General features: G+C 40.1%; 1 protein-coding gene across 1 annotated transcript in view; it reads left to right on the top strand.

Annotated features, from left to right (window-relative positions):
- The window catches only part of pemt (phosphatidylethanolamine N-methyltransferase), an 84,852-nt gene that overhangs the window by 37,860 nt on the left and 26,356 nt on the right, over nucleotides 1-20,636 (top strand). The window contains exon 4 of the mRNA XM_031752511.2: nucleotides 12,219-12,364. Within this exon, the coding sequence (XP_031608371.1) occupies nucleotides 12,219-12,364 (146 nt within the window). The remainder of the gene's footprint in view (nucleotides 1-12,218; nucleotides 12,365-20,636) is intronic.

The raw sequence follows: 20,636 nt of genomic DNA, 5'->3' as shown, positions 1-20,636 counted from the left end.
ACATGGATATGTTTGTGTTGTGATGTGCACGTAGTAACCTGTTACGACGTAAACTGTTTGGGTGTGCTTTGAAAAAAGTCTGTTTCACTGAATAAAATGGTGCTGATCGCATTATGCAGACATGCGCTCTGTCAGCAGATTGCACCTGACCCGACTGAGAAAAACATCAGTGTGTCTGACTCCAGCTTGTCTGGTGAACTACCAGTGCACCTGACTCAAACAGGCTCTCCACCACACTGTCTTAATTTATAAAGGGCTTTACAAACCCAAACATTATGGCTAATGGGTAAATTTTCTCATTTCAGTGTGGCTAGCCAACAGTGTTAAAAACAAAAACAAAAAAAAAAACATACTGCTTTTTTTTAACATAAAACTAATTCATGCAGCTAGGGCCAGTACAAAAGTGATCCCTTTCTCCCTTTCTCGTTTTAGTCTCCTTGTTTTTCACTGAGTCAGCAGGTCTGTCACTGGTTACCTAACATAAATTAAGTCTATTAGCAGCAACCGACCAGCCAGCCCAGTGACTCTAACTTTGAAGACTTATTTCTTAGATCCTGCTTCACAGACGCAGTAAAAGCTGTGACAGTTTTAGCATAGGGCTCCATGGTGTAAATTGGCTTTAATACATGTAGTGTTTCATGTCCACTTTAGCAGAGCTGTGCATAAATAAACACTTGCAAACTGCAATGAACTGAAGCAACACAAAATGAAGAAATATAGAATCCTATGAATACTTTCCTCTTCACAACTAAATACACTGATAGTATCGTAAGTTTGCGTGCCATGCAGTTAATTGTTAGCATTTTCACTTCTTAATAGTACAATTAGAAAGGACCCTTAGGTTTAGCCCACACATTCTGTAAATTTAGCTAATTGTATTTAAAACCAAATGTATCCCTGACAAAGCAATTATTGGAGCGTATTTATTTAGAAATCTTCATTGTGAGGTATGTGTAAATTCGAGCAACAAACCTAGATAGAACAAAGCCTGTCAGCTTTTTCAGTCAAACACCTTGAACTTCACTGCATCACATACATGTAGCTGTGTAAGGGTGCAGGCTTCATGTCCCTTCCTGTGTCACTGCTGCTGCTTGCTTCCACTCCTATACACCCCAACATCCACCTGTAATCTGAATGGATAATTACTCATCAACTATTTTCTTTGTCAGGAATAAACTTGACATTGTAAGGGAAACAAGCTATCCAAATCTACCTGGTCCTGTGTACAAAATGCAATTGATTTCCCCCTTGTTGTATCATGAATTAAAGGTGATTGAACAGATTCTGTAGAAAGCTACGTTCAATTTCACTAGTCACACCCGGGCCTGATTACTACTTGTCAGAGTGAATTAGGCTAATAGATATTTTAAAAAAGTAACACATCACACTGTGATATAAAGACATAGCCGAGAAACAATGTCTTTTACATCTATCAGTGCTGAAAGAGTTACAAAGCTATCGCTAAGGTTTTCTGACTCCAGTGAATCTCCGTGAGTGCCATTATTGACAAACAGAGAAACCTTCGAACACCTTCCCAGACGTGGCCGACCTACCAACATTACACAAATAACGCATCAATGACTCATCCAGGAGGTCACAGAATAACGCAGAAAAACATCTAAAGAACTCCAGACCACACTTGCCTCCATTAAGGTCAGAGTTCATGATTCACCAATAAGACGGAGGATGGGAGTCCAAGGAGAAAACCACTGGTAATCAAAAAGAGTACACATTTGCCAAAAAAGCCCCCCAAACATCTTGATGATCCCCAAAACCTTTGGAAAAATATTCTGTGGACTGACAAGAGCAAAGTTGAACTTTTTAGAAGGGTTGAGTTCCGTTACATTTATCATAAATGTGAGCACATCATTTCATTTTTTTAAAAAGCATCATACCAACAATTGTGGCACCAGCATAGTAATAGTAGTGTGAGGATCTGGAACTGCTTGGCTGCTTTGGGACGACCTGCCATAATTGATGGAACTATGAATTCTGCTCTGCACCAGAAAATCCTGGTGAAAGTCTGTCCAGTAGTTTCTGCACAGAAGCTCAAGCACAAAGTGTGAACTTAAATGCAATTAAGATTCTTTAGAATTACCTGAAACGGGCCGTTCATGATTGCAAAATCTCCAATGTGGCTGAATTAAAACAATTCTGCAAAGAAGACTGAGTCAAAATTCCTCCACAGCGATGTAAAAACACTCGGTGGCAGTTATCTCAAACACTTGCAGTTTTTCCCGCCGACCAGTTATTCGAGTACTGAGAAAGTGGCCACTTTCATGAGTAAATCATCCATCCATCCATCCTCATCCGCTTTATCCGAGATCGGGTCGCGGGGGCAGCAGCCTAAGCAGAGAAGCCCAGACCTCCCTCTCCCCAGCCACCTCCTCCAGCTCATCCGGGGAACACCAAGGCGTTCCCAGGCCAGCCGAGAGATATAATCTCTCCAGCTGCGTCCTGGGTCTGCCCGGGGCCTCCTCCCGGTGGGACATGCCCGAACACCTCACCCAGGAGGCGCCCAGGGGCATCCTTGTCAGATGCCCGAACCACCTCAACTGGCTCCTTTCGATGTGGAGGAGCAGCGGCTCTACTCTGAGCCCCTCCCGGATGGCCGAACTTCTCACCCTATCTCTAAGGGAGAGGCCAGCCACCCTTCGGAGGAAGCTCATTTCTGCCGCTTGTATCCGCGATCTCGTTCTTTCGGTCACTACCCACAGCTCGTGGCCATAGGTGAGGGTCGGGACGTAGATCGACCGGTAAACTGAGAGCCTCGCTTTTACACTCAGCTCCCTCTTCACCACGACGGACCCGGTGCAGCGTCCGCATCACTGCAGCCGCAGCACCAATCCGTCTGTCGATCTCCTCGGCCCTTCTCCCATCACTCGCGAACAAGACCCCGAGATACTTAAACTCCTCCACTTGGGGCAGGAACTCATCCCCGACCCGAAGTGGGCACTCCACCCTTTTCCGGCTGAGTAAATCATATAAGCCTTATATGATTCACTATATGAAGTAGGCCACATCTTATGCAAGTCTTTTATAAGTTTTTACTATTTCTTTTCCATGTGGGTTAGGTTGAAGGGCAATCGGTTTTTCATATACAACAAAGGTAGGTTTGGATAACCTTTTTACCCTTAATAACTGAAATCATGATTTAAAAACTGCATTTTGTATTTACTCAGGTTATCTCTGTGTAATATTAAAATTTCTTTGATGATCTAAAACAGTTAAGTTTGACAAATATCCAAAAAGCTACAATCAGGAAGATAAAAATACTACAATAATTTGATTTTTGTGCGCGTTTAGAGGGCAGCACAAAGAGGGCTCTGCTGTAAACATTTGAAAATAAATAAAGGTGAAGTGGTAGCTTTATATATGCATCCTGAACCAGAACTATTTATCAAAACAAATTTGGTCAATTCAAAAATGAATATGATGAAGTCGCTGGTTGGACTTAAATGAGTCAGTTGTTGGGCTTGCAGGCAGGACTTCTGATGAGTGCTGCACATGTGAAAGTCAATAAAATATATTTGAGCAGGAATGCTTTTAGTGTCTGTCCTGTACGGTAATGACTACGAGAGTCACTTAATCCTTGGAAAGTGGAAAATGTTTTTTTATTTAGCATTTTTTGCTGACAAATTATTTATCATCTTTTTGTACTCACTTGCAAATTCTGAAGTGCGCTTTTCTTGATTATTAAAAGAAAATTTTGAATTTTCAAGGTCACTTTTCTAATCATTGCGTATACACAGTCTATTGCATAGTGTTGTCTGCAGTTTCAGCAAAACCTTTTAGAGTCTTACGCTAGGTTGGATTTGGGAATTACAAATCTCTAGACAACATGCAGTAGATCTGGGGGCTATGACAGTTGGGGAGTGGACTCGCATAGCCCCATACAAATCATTGCACTTTTTATTGTAGCTGCATGGTTGCAGCTACCAGCATAAAAGTCTTGAACTTTCAATCAGTGTAGCCTGGTTATAAAAATAAGGCAAACAAGTTTAGCTGCTTATTACAAATAGCTGTGCCAACCAACTGGAGCACTTTCAATTGCATGGCGATTGCACAGGTAGCCTTCTTGGAGGCAACCTGTCTCCAAACAGTCGTAATCTCCCTCACATTAACGGTCTCCATTAGACACTCTCATTCTCAGACAGATTGGCAAAGGTTTACATTTAATTACTGTCTAATCTATAAACCCAGACGGATTGTGAACACATTACAATCAGTCCAAGTCAGTCTGTAGGTCTGTGATGTGTCTCTCTGCAATACGGGACTTGAGTCAACCTTTGCTTTTATATTGTTGTATAACCAGAGTACAACCAGGTGGCAAAGGTTGCCAAGCACCGATGTCATTTTGCATCTACGTCACTAGATGTAGATGAATTTCTGATTTAAAATCTTTAAGCTTCTGGCCGGACTCTAATATGTGCTTCTGTTAAATTGTGAATGTCTGTGCATGTAGACAGTAACAGACTTGAGTTCTTCGTGGATTTATCACAGTTAATCGCTGTATTATCACAAACAGATTGCATGTAATTGCCAACTTGGGGCAATTTCTTAACAAACTGATGATGCACCAAAGTTGGTTTGACTTTGGGTGATCACTGACCTTGTTCCCTTATTCAAACCAACCACTTCAGTCGCAACAACAGTGGAATCGAAGTTAACTGCACAGTTTCATTCATTTTGGCCATAGCAAAGTCTCTAACCATTACTTTCCTAGTGTGAATGTAGTGTTAAGGTCCACAGTTATATAAAGGTGTTGTTCGTTATATCTGTTTTTTTGCTGTTCTGTTTTTTCTTTTTCTTTTTCTAATCAGGACTCTTTAATATTATTAAACACAAAAATAAAGACCTATTCTGGTATTTATATAATGGCAAAATCATTTATTTTATAGAACAGTTTATTATTTGACCGATGATGAACCACAACAGTGTCACGTCAGTGCTCCAAAATGAACTTTGTAAGGGAAGTCAGTGGGACTTTAATTTAACAAAATTGCTGTAGAAATGTGTAGAATAGCAAAACACCGCAAGTAAAATAGATGAGGTTGAATGACGTATTCACCCAGTGAAAAACTTGATTTAGGCACAGCGCTAATTACCATAGTAACAAAGTAACAAAGACAGAGTAAAGCTGTTAGTGAGCAGACATAAATATTAATGAATGTTGGGTTTGTTTGTTTTTTTGTTTATTAATCAACGTGACTCCATACCCACGTATTTGGCACGTGGGGATTGTTCTAGTCATTTCAAGCCCACTAAGACAGTCAGATAATATAGTATTCATTGTTTATGACAAAATAATCTTTCCTTGGATCAGAGCACGATGGCATGACCTGTAGAAAAGGTCTAGCTGCCCGGTAGTTGAAACAGGGCATTTTAATCTTTGTGGTATGTGTTCTAACCATGCATCCATTTGTTCACCTTGAATGCACCGTTTCTATTTTTAGATTTGAAGACATCAGTGCCCTGCTTGCTTTTCTACTATTGCTACAGCCCCATTTCTCAACTAAAAGCTTACATTTGCTGGTTCTGCTGCTGTTCATATAAAAGCTTTATCTTACCAAAAAAACATTTGTATTCATATTGTCTGTCAGCATGAGATGAAGAGTCAAAGTATAATACAGTCTCTGTATCGTAGGGTGCCACCTTGTAGGGTCGCAGATACAAAACTAGCAAAAAGAAAGGATTTTGTAGGAAGCTGTCATTGCTTCCTATAAAACTTGAAATATATTCTCTCCCACTTAACCGCTTATCGGTTGTTTATGACAGCGGTCCCAAACCCCCAGGCCACGGACCGGTACTAGTCTGTGAGGCGTTTGGTAGCGGGCCGCAAGAGTTGAGGCTTGGGTGTGAAATTTATGGTTTTCTTGGTTTTTATCGGTTTTTATTGTAATTTTTTATCGTTAACTCGGTTTCCCTGGGTCTTTTCCTGTGTGTTATGAATAAATCTTCTTTTTTTGGTACTGGTTTTATTTTGTTGTATTTATCCGCAACACCTTAAAGGCCGGTCCGTGAAAATATTGTCTATAGCGCAAAAAAGGCTGGGGACCGCTGGTTTATGAGACTACCATGGAATAGCTGTGATCTGATCTGCTGCTCGATACAATGGTCCTCTGGGGAAAAAACAACAAAAAACCCACCCAAAACATTATTACTGTTTTCAGTCCCAGCTAACAGACACACTGACCAATTGACCTTAAAGCCTCTTTGTTGTGCTGCTAAATTGTCCGCCTAAGTGACTTGCTTACAGAGCTAATGACCTGATTGACAGGCACGCCTTTTTATAGCTCTGTCAGACCAAAATATGACTGTTTGACAGGCATGCAGGGTATCAAGGGAGTTTATTTTTATCTGCCAAGCATATAGCACTGATGCTCTCCACTGATTAGGCTTAATGATAAACCTTTAGGGAAAGCTCTCTGAGCTTTAATAAGTCAATTTTGTAATTAACTGTCTATGTTTATCTTTCCTGCTATTAACACAGAGTCGAGAGCAAATGACAGATTTAGAAGTGCTAAATATAAAAGTGCTACGCATTCAGTCGTACAAATTGCTCTGAATTTGTAACAAGAATATATCAAAAATCCATGTATATAAATTTGATTAATGTTTGGAAAAGGTTGGCAGCAGGTATTGAATTGGTTGTCTGTACAGCTCCGTTTGCTTATAAATGTGAGACAGCCTGTACCGAACATGTCTGAGAAGACAAACTTTGGAGTGGCCAAACATGAGCTACCTTGAACTGTGAGTCAGGGCTTCTAGGAGCAGCCCTGAGTCACATTACTAAAGCTTTCAAGATTTTGTCCTTTACTAAATGACGTACTTTTAGTAAGTGTACATGTACCTTCCGTTTTACTTCTGCAAGTAAAAGTGGCTACAGAGGCTTGTTTTAAAAGCACTGTTGCTCCCTGTGCCTCGAGTTGAATGGATAGTTTTGTAAGGGAGAAAATCCACAGACACTTACCCATTTGAGAGATTTTTCTTGGGTGGGGGTGAAGAATCTTTTTGTTTTTAATTTAGGCATTGTAATATGATCATTTTTGGGTCATGCAATATTAAAACCAGGCATTAACAGTCCACATTGATCATCATTACACAATGCAAGTTACCCAAGTTGTTCCTTAAAGTTGTCTGCAAAGAACTCTTTTAAATGTTGGACAATTATTTGCCCAACGTCATCCTGAACTCTGAATCAAGATGCATAAGTATCTCCGCAGAGCTTCACAGAGTTGCTGTCCACATTTTCGACTATTTCAGTGTAAACACAGAGCAGCTAAGACTGGCAGGAGTTGTAAAAAGATGGAGGGTAGTAGCTCCTCTTTTCTGTTGCATTTACAGTTGAGGGTAATTCAAGTTGCTGCCACAGCTGCCTGTGTGATCATGGCAACAACAGAAATCAAAGCGAGAGAAATGCTACACAAGCAGATTTTATCTGTGATGCGTGCAGTGGACACACAGCAGAGAACAGATAGATGAAGGAGGCTAGAGGAGCATCAGCTTCAAAATTAGTAGACAGTTATCAGTGTTTACAATACTGGTAGAGCAAGCTAATACCTGTTGCTTTAACAGAATGTGAGTGTTAAAGTAGAAACGCATAAACTGAACAGCCTTGATGGAAAATGTTTGTAGAGAAATTTGCCACAGAAAACATCAGCTCATAATCCTGCTTTTTCTGTAAAAACTTTGGAGCTCTGTTAAGTATCCCCTAAAGGGAAGATGCACAATTAAAGCAATGTGCACAGAGCAAACAGGATCCTGCAGAGCAGGAGCAGGAGCAGGCTTGTTGACACATTCCTTAAAGAGTCAGAGTAGGCCTCCAGGCTCGAAAGAAGAACTCATTTAAGCCCATGACCGATGGACCAGAGGTGGCTGTCAGTCAAGACTGCTAATCTGCAAGAGGTGGCCTCCACTGAATACAATATGTTGGCCCCCATCTGTAACTAAGTCTATCACTTTTTTTCTGACTTGAACCACTTGAACCAAAGGTGATATATGATACATGTAGGAGCCAAAAGTAAGATGGTTTGTATTATGCACAAGGTATCTTTTTCTTTTGGTCAATTTAGTTCTCTTGTCTAAATGGACATCTCTTTTTGAAGTTCTTATTAATCATCTTAAAAGACAACATTTACCTTTCACAGTCTCAAAGTTCTTAAGTTGTCCGGCACATTTTCATTGATGTATTTTGGCCCCATATGGGGTCCCAGAGAGATCTTCATCTTGGGCTAAATTTAGTATAAATTAGACAGACTAAAGAAAGACTAGTTGCTGTTTTCTGGCTAAATGAAGTTGATGACTAGTTGACCAGATTAGACCAGACAGCAGCATTTGCTCATGAAAGTTGTGAACTGATCCGTGCAGTATTTCTATTTGCTACTGGCTTGTAATCCTGCCAATAGTAAGCAAAGCTAGCAAACATCTCATCACTGCAGGAGCAGGAAAGGGAAAAAAAGCAAGAAAAAAATGACTCTGGAGGTAGTTATTATGTAAACAGGAGTAATAGCAGTTTACATAATTGTGCTGCAGAGTGAAGGGAAAATCTAGGAAATAAGGGGAAGATGGTGCACCCATTGTTGCTGTAACTGAGGATCCTAATGGAAGCATGAGCTACATAAAATATATGATCACTGAGTGATCAGAGAGGATTTCAAGCATTTTGAATTAGACTATAGGTCAAACTCCAAGGTTTAAATCTTAAATCTGTGTGAAGTAACCAGCCTTGCTTTTTGTGTTTCATTTACTTCAGAACTAAGCAGCTCACTTTGAAAGACACTTTATGTGACTCCCACACTGAAGCTTCTTATCTGACCTCCAAATACTTCCTCTTCATTCTGTGGTGTTTCTCTCTTGTCAAACATTCTGTTTCACATTTTGAAAGCTTTAATGGAGATGCTGTATGGCTAATTTACTTTATTGTGATGAAACGATTATATTAACATGAATAGACACTTTGCTGTGCTATAGCATAAAATGGTACAGGAAAACTTGATTTTAATGAAAGTTTTTCTGTATTTCTTGGACCAGCGGTGATTCGTCACCATTCAAAACATTCAGTGGTCAGTCCCTGAGACCCACTAACCCCCTGCCCACATGCCCGTCCCCCTGACCCCTTTTCCTGCCTCCTTTCCAATCCAAATCTCAGCAGTATCCTCTGCCAGACAACCTTACTTAACAGACATCCCAGCAGTTGCTCTTTGTGTCTGACGTGGCAAAATGCCACATCACATTACACTTCCTGCTTTCTTTTGCAAAAGGAGGACCGGCATAAGATTCACAGCACGGACCCCGTAACCCAGTTTTTTCTTATTAACCACAAACCTAGTTTGATTTGGGAGCCATTTTCCTCGGCAGGAAGCACACTACGTTCAGACCAAAAGCTACAGGTGTGTTAAAGCTTACGCACATATAGACACACACAAACGCACACATGTACATGTATGTCATCAGCCCCAACACCTGTGTGGCTGTTGCCTTAGAAATTCTGGAAAGATATTACTTTTGAATCCCGTGGCCAGGTAACAATTCAGATCAGCTGGATGTGAGAGTCCTTATAAAATTCAGAGAACTGTAGAATGTAAAAAGATCCCAAAACATTAAAGTCAGATAATAAATTGGCAGTCACTACTTCAAGGTTGCTGTAATATAGACTTTACAAACCTAATCCATGACATGTTCTTTTTAGAAAGAAGAGGGTTTGCAGAACATTTCCTGTTGGAGAAACGAGCCATAGTTGTTCAGTCTTTTTCTGATTGTCCCATCGTGAACTTTAACATTTAATATGAATTTGCTGGAGTGTCTTAAAATGGACTAAAATTGTTTGGAAATGGTCTTATAATACTTCCGCAACTATTAGTTATTAAAGATCATAGCTGTTGTCTTTCCTTTCAGTAGCAACACCTGCCTGGTACTTACCATTTAATTCACTTAAACATTAAGGATCTAATTAGGTTTTCACACATTGTGGCTTGGTGTTGTTAAATGACTAATCAGACAGGGTAATATGTTATACGACGCCATGTGTTGTTGTTCAACTGAGGTTGTATTTACCTAATTTTCAGTCCTGCTAAGGACCAGATGATTTCATCTTATGTTTGGATATTTAAACCCTTAGAAATATAAAAGAGGTTTACCTTCTTTTTTATGCCTATATGAGCCAAATGCTTGGTTTCAGACAAAACTGTGAATCATGCGACCCTACAGCCCTAGTACGTTCCAAGAATAAAACCAGACAGCTTGAAATGAGAATAACAGCTCCGCTATAAGTATTTGATACTTTGTTACATAATGTATAAATGTTGCATTAGTGATTCTCAGTGCATTAAGTAAGGAGTGGTTTAGTCAGTATCCCTACCTTAGTATCATGAACTTGCCTTTACCCTTTGGAGTGGTGTTCATATATTAATATGAGTTTTCCACATATGTTTATGGAAGTACTTCTAACAAATCATAGAGCAAGCAGTGTCTGAACAGTTATTCAGGTGGCACTTAAAGTGGTAATGGTCTGTGGACAAAAAAATGAAGTCTCACTGTGAATGCTTTACAATAGAAATCGATAATTGCATTCATAGTCAGAACTCTGCTAGTATCATCTTTTCATAAAGGCAACAAAACCGAGTGGAGCATCTTTTAAAGACCCTTTCATCCTTTTAGAAACTCTTCATTCAAACATTGTATGAAATCACAAAATGCAAAATAAAAAAGGTTTCAACGACCATACTTGGACGATGCACAACCCTCACATCATCTGCCAGTCCTGCAGTTGGTGACTAACTCGATAAATGATCAAAATGATTTTGGGGACATTAAGAAGGGAAATGAAATGTGCTCTCAAGTATTATTAGAGATAATTAGGTGGAACAGTTAGTAAATAATAGACCTTTAATGGATTACTCTTGTTCTGGATATATTTCTGTCCAAAGATATCAGAGTAAGGGCAGCATGATAGTGTGGTGGTCAGCACGTTTGCCTCACTGGATCCTGGGTTTGAAACCACCATCTAGCCACGATTGGGCCTTTCTGTGTAGAATCTGCATGTTCTCCCTGTGTCTGCGTCAGTTCTCTCTGGGTACTCGGTCTTCCTCTCACAGTCCAAAGACGTGTGAATGGTTGTCTGTCTCTCTGTGTTAGCCCTGCAACAGACTTGTGACCTGTCCAGGGTGTATCCTGTATCTCAGTCTGTGGCAGCTGGCATAGGCTTTCATAGAAGTACTGTCAGGCTATCTTATAAATTAAAGTCAAAGCTTTACAGTATAATTCTGAGAAAACTAGTTTCCACTTGAGAAAACAGCTGGTGACAACAGCTTTGAACCGTTAGATTGTTCGGACAGACGTAGATTAAGGCTGGGCCACTGGAGATAGAAAAGAGTGGAAAGAGGAAACAGATTCTACCCACTTCAGCAGCTTACTAAGCTGCTATATAGCTAAGGTACTTTACATGTACTACTAAATTTGAAGCCAGATATGCTAATGTTATGTACAACAGCAAAATCTTATTTTTTAGCATTAAAAAATGCTGCGAGACATTGTTCTCTATTATTATGTGTTCAGTTACAACACCTGGAGCATCACACAACATGCCACATCCAGTATGATGTGTGCTGCATGGATGTTACACACTTGTCGTGACTTTGGTAATACCAAATTGGTCGTTATCTTTTACAACAAGTGGGGGGGCAGCTGTTAGTACTAGCCGCAGCTGTGTCTGGCATCTCTAAGAACATATCTAGTTTTCCCACAGAATTTCCATGTTGTTTCCAGAAAAAGAACACGTATCTACCTGTCCTTATACTCTATTTTTGTGACATTACAGGTGACAGCTGCACCTGTGTTACAACTGCTTGCTTCCAACCTTCCAATTTGTGCTGCCCTTACGCTGGCCTTTATTGTACTGGCTGTGTCTGTGTTCTTGAAGTGGTGAATTGTTAGGAGATAAACTTCAAACCTTTTCACTCCCAAACCTTTCTGTTTTGCAATTGCAGCATCATGCTAATCTCCCTGTTGTTTCATGTAATATAGTACTACTGTATATTCAGGATGTACTACTGCATAGGTTCAGGATGTAAGTTTAGGATATCATGGTAGTATTATACAGGCCTTAAATAAATCAATTGCTCTACTTTTCTGCTTTTGGCTTTTGCTGTACTGTGTATATAACCACTATAATCACCATAATGGGACCTGGTCACTTCGATTTCGTTTTTTTTCTGTAGTATGACAGTGGCAATGAAGGCCCAGGCCAGGTGGGAGGTGATGGAGAGGACGGAGGTTTTCTACGCTGGGATAGCTCTTATGGTGTTTGGTACCCTTCTCGTAGTGAGCAGCTTCCTCGCTCTGGGATTCACCGGAACCTTCCTAGGTGAGTCCCAGACACAGTGTCAGATATTAAAGGGACACAAAAATAATTTTAGTCTAAATATAACTTCCTATTAAAGAATACTGTACACGTCACTGAAGAACAAAGATTTAAACTGCCAGCATCTATCCAGACTGGCATATATCAGCAGATGCTTGATTGCCGTTGTTCCCAGAGGGTGAATCCCATGTTTGGGTGATTCCTCTTGTGACACTAAATGGTTTACATTTGTAGTTTTGAATACAATTCTTTAACAAGTACTTAGTAGATTCATGCAGGCTGTTAACATGCTAACCCAACCATCAGATGCTAACGATCAGAAATTTATCAAGTCAAGTCAAGTCAGGTGGCTTTATTGTCATTTCAACCATGTGCAGTGGTACAGTACACAGTGAAACGAGACAGCGTTCCTCCAAGACCATGGTGCTACATATAACAGACAATCAACACAGGACTACATAGTACAAGTGCAAGGAAGGAAGTAGAGACGCTGTTGGGCTTTCTTAGTTAAGGAGCTGGTGCTTAAGGTGCCAGGAGAGGTTCTCCGTCAAGTCAACACCAAGGAATTTGGTGCTCTTGACGACCTCCACAGAGGATCCATTGATGTTAAGTGGACAGTGATCTCTCGGTGCTCTCCTAAAGTCAAAATCATCTCTTTTGTTTTGTCCATGGTCAGAGGCAGGTTGTTGACTCTACACCAACCATTAGCTGTTGCACCTCCTGTCTGTATGCTGACTCATCGCTCTTGCTGATGAGACCCACCACAGCTCATCGGCGAACTTGATGATGTGGTTCGAAATGTGCATTGCTGCACAGTCAGCAGAGTGAACAGCAGTGGGCTGAGCACACAGCCCTGAGGGGCTCCAGTGCTCAGTGTGGTGGTGTTGGAGATGCTATTACCGATCTGGACTGACTGATGTCTCTCCGTCAGAAAGTCCAGGATCCAGGTGCAGAGGGAGGTGTTCAGGTCCAACAGGTTCAGTTTTCTAAACAGGTGCTGAGGAATGATTGTGTTGAATGCAGTTTGGCACTCGCTGTTCCCAGGCTGCCTTGTCGCCTGCTCTGAAGGTGAACTCTCAAGTCTTTAGCAGCTCACACACCTCTGCAGTCATCCACAGTTTCTGGTTGGAGCGTATTGTGATCTTGGTCACAGTGACATCATCAATGCACTTGCTGATGTAACTGGCCACAGATGATGTGTACTCCTCCAAGTTGGTGCGGTTGCCATTTGTTGCAGCCTCCTTGAACATGTCCCAGTCAGTGTGCTCAAAACAGTCCTGAGAAACAGAGATGGCTCCTCACCTTTCTCAGAACCGGTTTGCAGCGTCACTGAGATTGTGGGTACAATAGCATGCAGATGTTAGCATTTAACATAAATTATAATTTTGCTCAGGGTTAAGCATTACACAACCCCAAGCATGGCTTTAAACACTTGTTTTGTGTTCATTTAACTGCATTAATTATAATCAAATCATATTTTTTTTACAAACTATAAAACTATAAACTTTACAAACTATGAGCAAACAATGCACCACATTGTGCTCTTGTACATGAAAGCTACAATAAAAACAGCCTTTACTAACATTAAGGGATCACATGAGACACAGGAAAATGCAAAAGAGGACATGTAGTTCATGTCTCTACATAAGTAAAGACACATGAACTCTGACACATTTGAACAATTCATGCGCTCCAACATATTTCTCTGAATGTAGTCATTTTCATATCCATGCATATGGCATGTCCCAATATCTTGTTTCCTTCTGAGACAAACACCTTTGTTTTTGTTCCATGTACTCCTGAACACATGCAGACATTGTTTCAAATGAACATGAGCTCAAGATGGCCAGGACCATTTGGCATGCAGTAGCTTCTGGTTTTTTAGGTCAGTCAACTAAATGAGTCATCTTCAAGAACCAGACAGATTGTCTGAGCTTCTTCAGCATATTTGTCCATCGGTGCACTGAAATGCCCTCAGTCCATCACTCTGCTTCAAACTAATCACTATCTGTGACACCAGAAGGGAGGCGGGAGGAACAGCAGGACGTGCCAGGAATGTGCATGTGTGATAACAGGAGTCTACTTTGTATTCAGAGTGGACAAGCCGGTCGCAAAACACTGTTTGCAGGTTTCACCCTCCAACCATTTGGAACAATAAATTTTGCAGTTATAAAACAGGAGCAATAACTTTTCAATATACCTTCAAATAAAAAGCAGTAGTCAAAGCCACATGTCTGGCTGCTGTTACATTTGATGTTTGTGCATACAGTCCTCTGAAAAACTATGGACATGCTGGCTACCTCCATAGGATGGGGGGTAAGTAGCAGCCAGGCATTACTAATCAAATGCACATGAATAATTGATAATAAGTGTAAACTCCTTGTTGATAACCAATTAATCAAATGCAATTAATTAGCAGTGAAAATTGATTGATGACATGCCAAATTGTCTATAAAAGAAGAGGTTTTGGCAGTTTGGTGACGTGTAGAAATGTTTTTCTTTTCCCTAAATTTAACAATTTTATCTCATGTTGCATGTTACTGTGTTCTCTGCACTTTCATTTTAGTGCCTGTCTGCTTGTCTAGTGGCAATAAAGTGAATAGAATAGAATGTTCATCTGTTCCTCCATAACAAAGTCATAGACTGATAAAGTCATAAAGAGAAACAATTACTTGAAGCTCTTGAATCATGGGATTTAATTCATTTTTCACAGGACTGCATAGAGAGCTGTGAAAACTCTTTTTAAATTGACTGTATGTTTCACAATAAAACAGAGTTGTTAAACACAGCTCTGGCTAGATGAATCTTAATTTTAAAGTTCATTTCCTTAAATTGTTTTGTTTACCTTCTGTTTAGATTAGCTAGGCACGCTGAGTGAAAATGAAGAATTAAGTACATCCAGCGATTCATTAGAGCACAGTCATTCTTTATTTGACATGCTGAGATCATTATCGATTAGTGCAGGAAGTGTAAGTATTTTACTTTTTAATGGCACAGGTTGGCCTTTGTACAGCTGGTCTAATTATAGCCCAGAGAAGCTGCCTTAATTTGAAGGTTGTAGAGATGAGGTCGCTTTCAGTTTCCCAGTATAATAGGTAAAGATACTGTATCCGGAAAAGGCACACGACTCAGTATAAATCTAAATGAGTGTGAGAACAGGCTCAGCTTATTAGTCACTTAACAATGGGAAGCAGTGGATCTCGAACGTTCTCACTGCTTATGGTTCTCTATGGATGCCTATCTGTATGTCAGATGGCGCTTTACAGTGGCTTGCAAAAGTATTGAACTTTTCCACATTTTGTCACCTTACAGCCACAAACATGAATCAATTTTATTGGAATTCCACGTGAAAGACCAATACAAAGTGGTGTACATGTGAGAAGTGGAACAAAAGTCATACATGATTCCAAACATTTGTTACAAATAAATAACTCCAAAGTGGGGTGTGCATAATTATTCAGCCCCCTGAGTCAACACTTTGTAGAACCACCTTTTGCTGCAATTACAGCTGCCAGTCTTTTAGGGTATGTCTCTACCAGCTTTGCACATCTAGAGACTGAAATCCTTGCCCATTCTTCTTTGCAAAACAGCTCCAGCTCAGTCAGATTAGATGGACAGCGTTTGTGAACAGCAGTTGTCAGATCTTGCCACAGATTCTCGATTGGATTTAGACACCAGACAGGTCAGGGATAAAGTTATTGAGAAATTTAAAGCAGGCTTAGGCTACAAAAAGATTTCCCAAGCGTTGAACATCCCACGGAGCACTGTTCAAGCGATCATTCAGAAATGGGAGGAGTATGGCACAACTGTAAACCTACCAAGACAAGGCCGTCCACCTAAACTCACAGGCCGAACAAGGAGAGCGCTGATCAGAAATGCAGCCAAGAGGCCCATGGTGACTCTGGACGAGCTGCAGAGATCTACAGCTCAGGCGGGGGAATCTGTCCATAGGACAACTATTAGTCGTGCACTGCACAAAGTTGGCCTTTATGGAAGAGTGGCAAGAAGAAAGCCATTGTTAACAGAAAACCATAAGAAGTCCCGTTTACAGTTTGCCACAAGCCATGTGGGGGACACAGCAAACATGTGGAAGAAGGTGCTCTGGTCAGATGAGACCAAAATGCAAAATGCTATGTGTGGCGGAAAACTAACACTGCACATCACTCTGAACACACCATCCCCACTGTCAAATATGGTGGTGGCAGCATCGTGCTCTGGGGGCGCTTCTCTTCAGCAGGGACAGGGAAGCTGGTCAGAGTTGATGGGAAGATGGATGGAGCCAAATACAGGGCAATCTTGGAAGAAAACCTCTTGGAGTCTGCAAAAGACTTGAGACTGGGGCGGAGGTTCACCTTCCAGCAGGACAACGACCCTAAACATAAAGCCAGGGCAACAATGGAATGGTTTAAAACAAAACATATCCATGTGTTAGAATGGCCCAGTCAAAGTCCAGATCTAAATCCAATCGAGAATCTGTGGCAAGATCTGAAAACTGCTGTTCACAAACGCTGTCCATCTAATCTGACTGAGCTGGAGCTGTTTTGCAAAGAAGAATGGGCAAGGATTTCAGTCTCTAGATGTGCAAAGCTGGTAGAGACATACCCTAAAAGACTGGCAGCTGTAATTGCAGCAAAAGGTGGTTCTACAAAGTATTGACTCAGGGGGCTGAATAATTACGCACACCCCACTTTTCAGTTATTTATTTGTAAAAAATGTTTGGAATCATGTATGATTTTCATTCCACTTCTCACGTGTACACCACTTTGTATTGGTCTTTCACGTGGAATTCCAATAAAATTGATTCATGTTTGTGGCTGTAATGTGACAAAATGTGGAAAAGTTCAAGGGGGCCGAATACTTTTGCAAGCCACTGTATATTGTAAGGATATTGTTGAGAGTTCTCTCTGACTGCTGTGCTATGTACAGGTTATACAGATTATGCTGTGCAAAAGCCTTGAGCCATCCCTCATTTCTTTATATATTTGCTAGAAAAACATGTTGTGGTTTATTTAAACATGTGCAAACATACATTAAATACAATGTATAAAGCAAAAACAGTGTTTGTACAATTCTAATGAGCTTGAAAGTCAATAATTTGACCACATTTATTCTTCAACTTAGCCTGAAATTACTGAGGGAAAGTTTTTTGTAATTTCTTAATAGTCTTAAGGAATAGCTCTGCAGGCTTCTTAAAGGACATTTAAAGCTCTTCTTTGGATGTTGGATGTCTCTTTTGTTCTGTTCTGTCAACGTGCTCCCACACTGTTTCATTGATGTTGATGTCCTGGCTCTTCGGAGGCCATGACTAATAGTGTTGGATTGTGTATTTTTCAATCCAGGTATGCATTCACTGAATTGGCAGTGTGTTTAGGGGCATTGTTATGTAGAAAAATGAAGCCATTGCCAATCAGACAGAACGGTGTGCATGGTGGAGCATATCTAACAGTACTTTCATAATTCCATCAGTTTTGAGGAGATCCCAACAACACTGGCTCAAATGCAGTCCCAAACCGCAGAGCCTCCATCAAGTTTTCCAGATGGCTCTAAATCCGTTGTATTTCTCTCCTATACATACGTACACATTGGCAGCGTTATAAACCAGAATTTTCAGCTTTGAATTCATTACTCTAAGTTCTATTCACTTCAGTTCCATTCAAGTTATTTATAGAGCGCCAAATCACAACAACAGTTACCTCAAGGCAAGTAACAATAAACCCTAAACCTAACCCTTTATATTATAAGGTAGACCCTACAATAATACATACAGAGAAAAACCCAACAATTATATGACCCCCTGTGAGCAAGCGTTTTGGTGACAGTGGGAAGGAAAAACTCCCTTTTAACAGGAAGAAACCTCTGGCAGAACCAGGCTCAGAGAGGGGCGGGGCCATCTGCTGTGACCGCCACTTATTGTCATTTCAGTTCTTGCATAATCTAGTGTACCTCAGCCTTTTCCTTTCGTTCGCTTCCTTAAGAATTGTTTAGAAGAAACGGCCTAAACAAATGAGAGCTGGCTAAAAACTTTTGCATTGTATGTCGAAATTAAACAGGTAGAGTATATTGGAATGACATGTTTTAAAAACATGATTGGTCCAAAGAGGAAAAAACAGAGTTTACATTCATTCTTGGCCTTAGAAAAAGTATTCTTCTGTTTGTTTGTATTGAAAAAAGTGTGATTTTTGCTTCTATCACAAGTTTCATTCACTCTATTTCCTGAAATGGTGATCATACTTTTTTCCCCCTTGGTTAGAAAAGGGAACAGGACTTTTTCTGAAACTGGCTTCTATCAGAAGCAGCCTTTTATTTCTATTTTCCTCTATTTGATAAGTACAACTGGTCATATTTTTGCCTTGTTTCGATCCAGTGCTGTTTGCCTTAAAATGTCAACAGGGCTGTAGCCTAGTTTCAGATGCTCTACTGGCACTTTATTTCTTAGCAGGGGATTTATTGTGGAACATCTGCAGGTGTACCATATGCAACAAGAGCCAGAAAGAATTAACTCTTTGAAATCTTAGTCATCATTCCCGATAACCCTAACTCTAAAAAAAACCTAGCCCTGTGTTTTTGGAAAAAATATAAATGGCTTTTAATCTGTGAGAGCACTGATATTGTTTCATCCGAGATGTTCAAGTCTTGGGAGACTTGTTCAAAAAAACAAAAATAACAAGCACGCACACACATTCTGATTACATAGGGTTAGGGTTTAGATGACTTAGACTTCAGAAGTTTAAAGAACTAAAAGTGTACTGTATGGATAACTGTGTGCAGACATCATTTTATCTAGCATTGTTTTCATGTGAGCCTTTGTTTGTGTCCCTCGGCTACTGGAGACCCAACCTTTACCTGACTAACAGTTCTGGAAGAAATCTGACACTGATCCAGGTTTTTTTTATGTCACATGGTCTTTGTAAGTGGTGACAAAGGTGCCATGGAGATGGGGTTGTCTTTACGTTACCATTTCATCAAAATTAGGGACACTTTGTCCATGCGTTGCTTTGACATCTTGAGGCACTTGCTGTTGTGATTTGATACTATATAAACAATGGAATTGAACTGAATAGTTGCTAGCTAACCTTCATTGTGTAGCCTAAATTTATTCTTTCGGTGTTTGAGATTGATGAGAGTTACTGCAAGTAAGACTAGAAAATCAGGTATCACAATATTTTTTTAATATTACAATATTTTCAAGATACACGATGTATATCACGATATGTTTAAATAACCTCCAAAACAAATGTCATTTTCAACCATATAGTGCCTAAAATTACACTGGTATACTCATTCAAATCGACCATTCAATTTTTTTTTCTACCTTGAATACAAAAAAATATGAATGAACTGAACTGTTTTAACCATTTTTTAACCATTGGTTGCACACAACTGAGAAGTTTTTCACAAATGACAATAGCGTCACAGTAAGTTTTTTGTTTGTTAAAGGTCTAGTGTTGACCTTTAACAAACAAAAGATCATAGCAACAAAAAAGGACATCAAGCAAGAATTAATGAGACAAAATAAAACAACTAAAAATTAAAAAGGTGCCTTTTCGTGCTTATAACATATAAAACTTGTAAAATGAAAAATGTGATGACCTCAAATTACAGAAACAAAAGAGTTCAGGCGGCTTAATATTCGCAATTTATACTCGATGATTACAAAAAATCGGAGAGCAAGACAAGAGCAACAAGGAAAATGCAATGGCTACTGTATGATCGCATTGACCTGATGATTCTGAGACCAGTTGCAGGTTAGTTGCAGTGACCAACAGTTCACCCAGAGGTTCAGTTTGCAACATTCTCAAACTTTGGATGACCACTTTGCATTTGCTTTGCAAACACTGTCAAACAGAGAGGTGAAGGTTTTCAAATAATTGCTGTCAAATCTATAAATGCAGACAGAAACATTGCCACTATCCACATGATGCTAACTTGTCCACCATTTTGCATGTGTGTTAATTATGATGACAATGTAAAATCAAGTGAATATGGCCCTTGTCACACAGGCCTACAAACAAGTCTATATCCATCTGACAACTGAGTGGGTGCTGGTAGTTGATGGCAGTTGCTGGGAAAATCAAATGATTGCACACAGGTCTACAGTCCAGTCAGTGACACCCTGACAACCACCTGTCATTAGTGAAAAACATGTGGTTTGCAACTGGTTGGCAAAAACCTCCTTGCTTTGGTTGGTAGTATAGTGCTGCAGTTGTCGTTTAAATGGAAAGTGATGGACACTGTACAGTTGCTCTCCAAGCTGTAGTGAAACTGTAAAAAGTGT

Source organism: Oreochromis aureus, linkage group 8, assembly GCF_013358895.1.
Source record: "Oreochromis aureus strain Israel breed Guangdong linkage group 8, ZZ_aureus, whole genome shotgun sequence".
NCBI lineage: Eukaryota > Metazoa > Chordata > Actinopteri > Cichliformes > Cichlidae > Oreochromis > Oreochromis aureus.
Note: the sequence above shows the minus strand (reverse complement) of the source record. Positions and strands in the feature narration are given on the sequence as shown.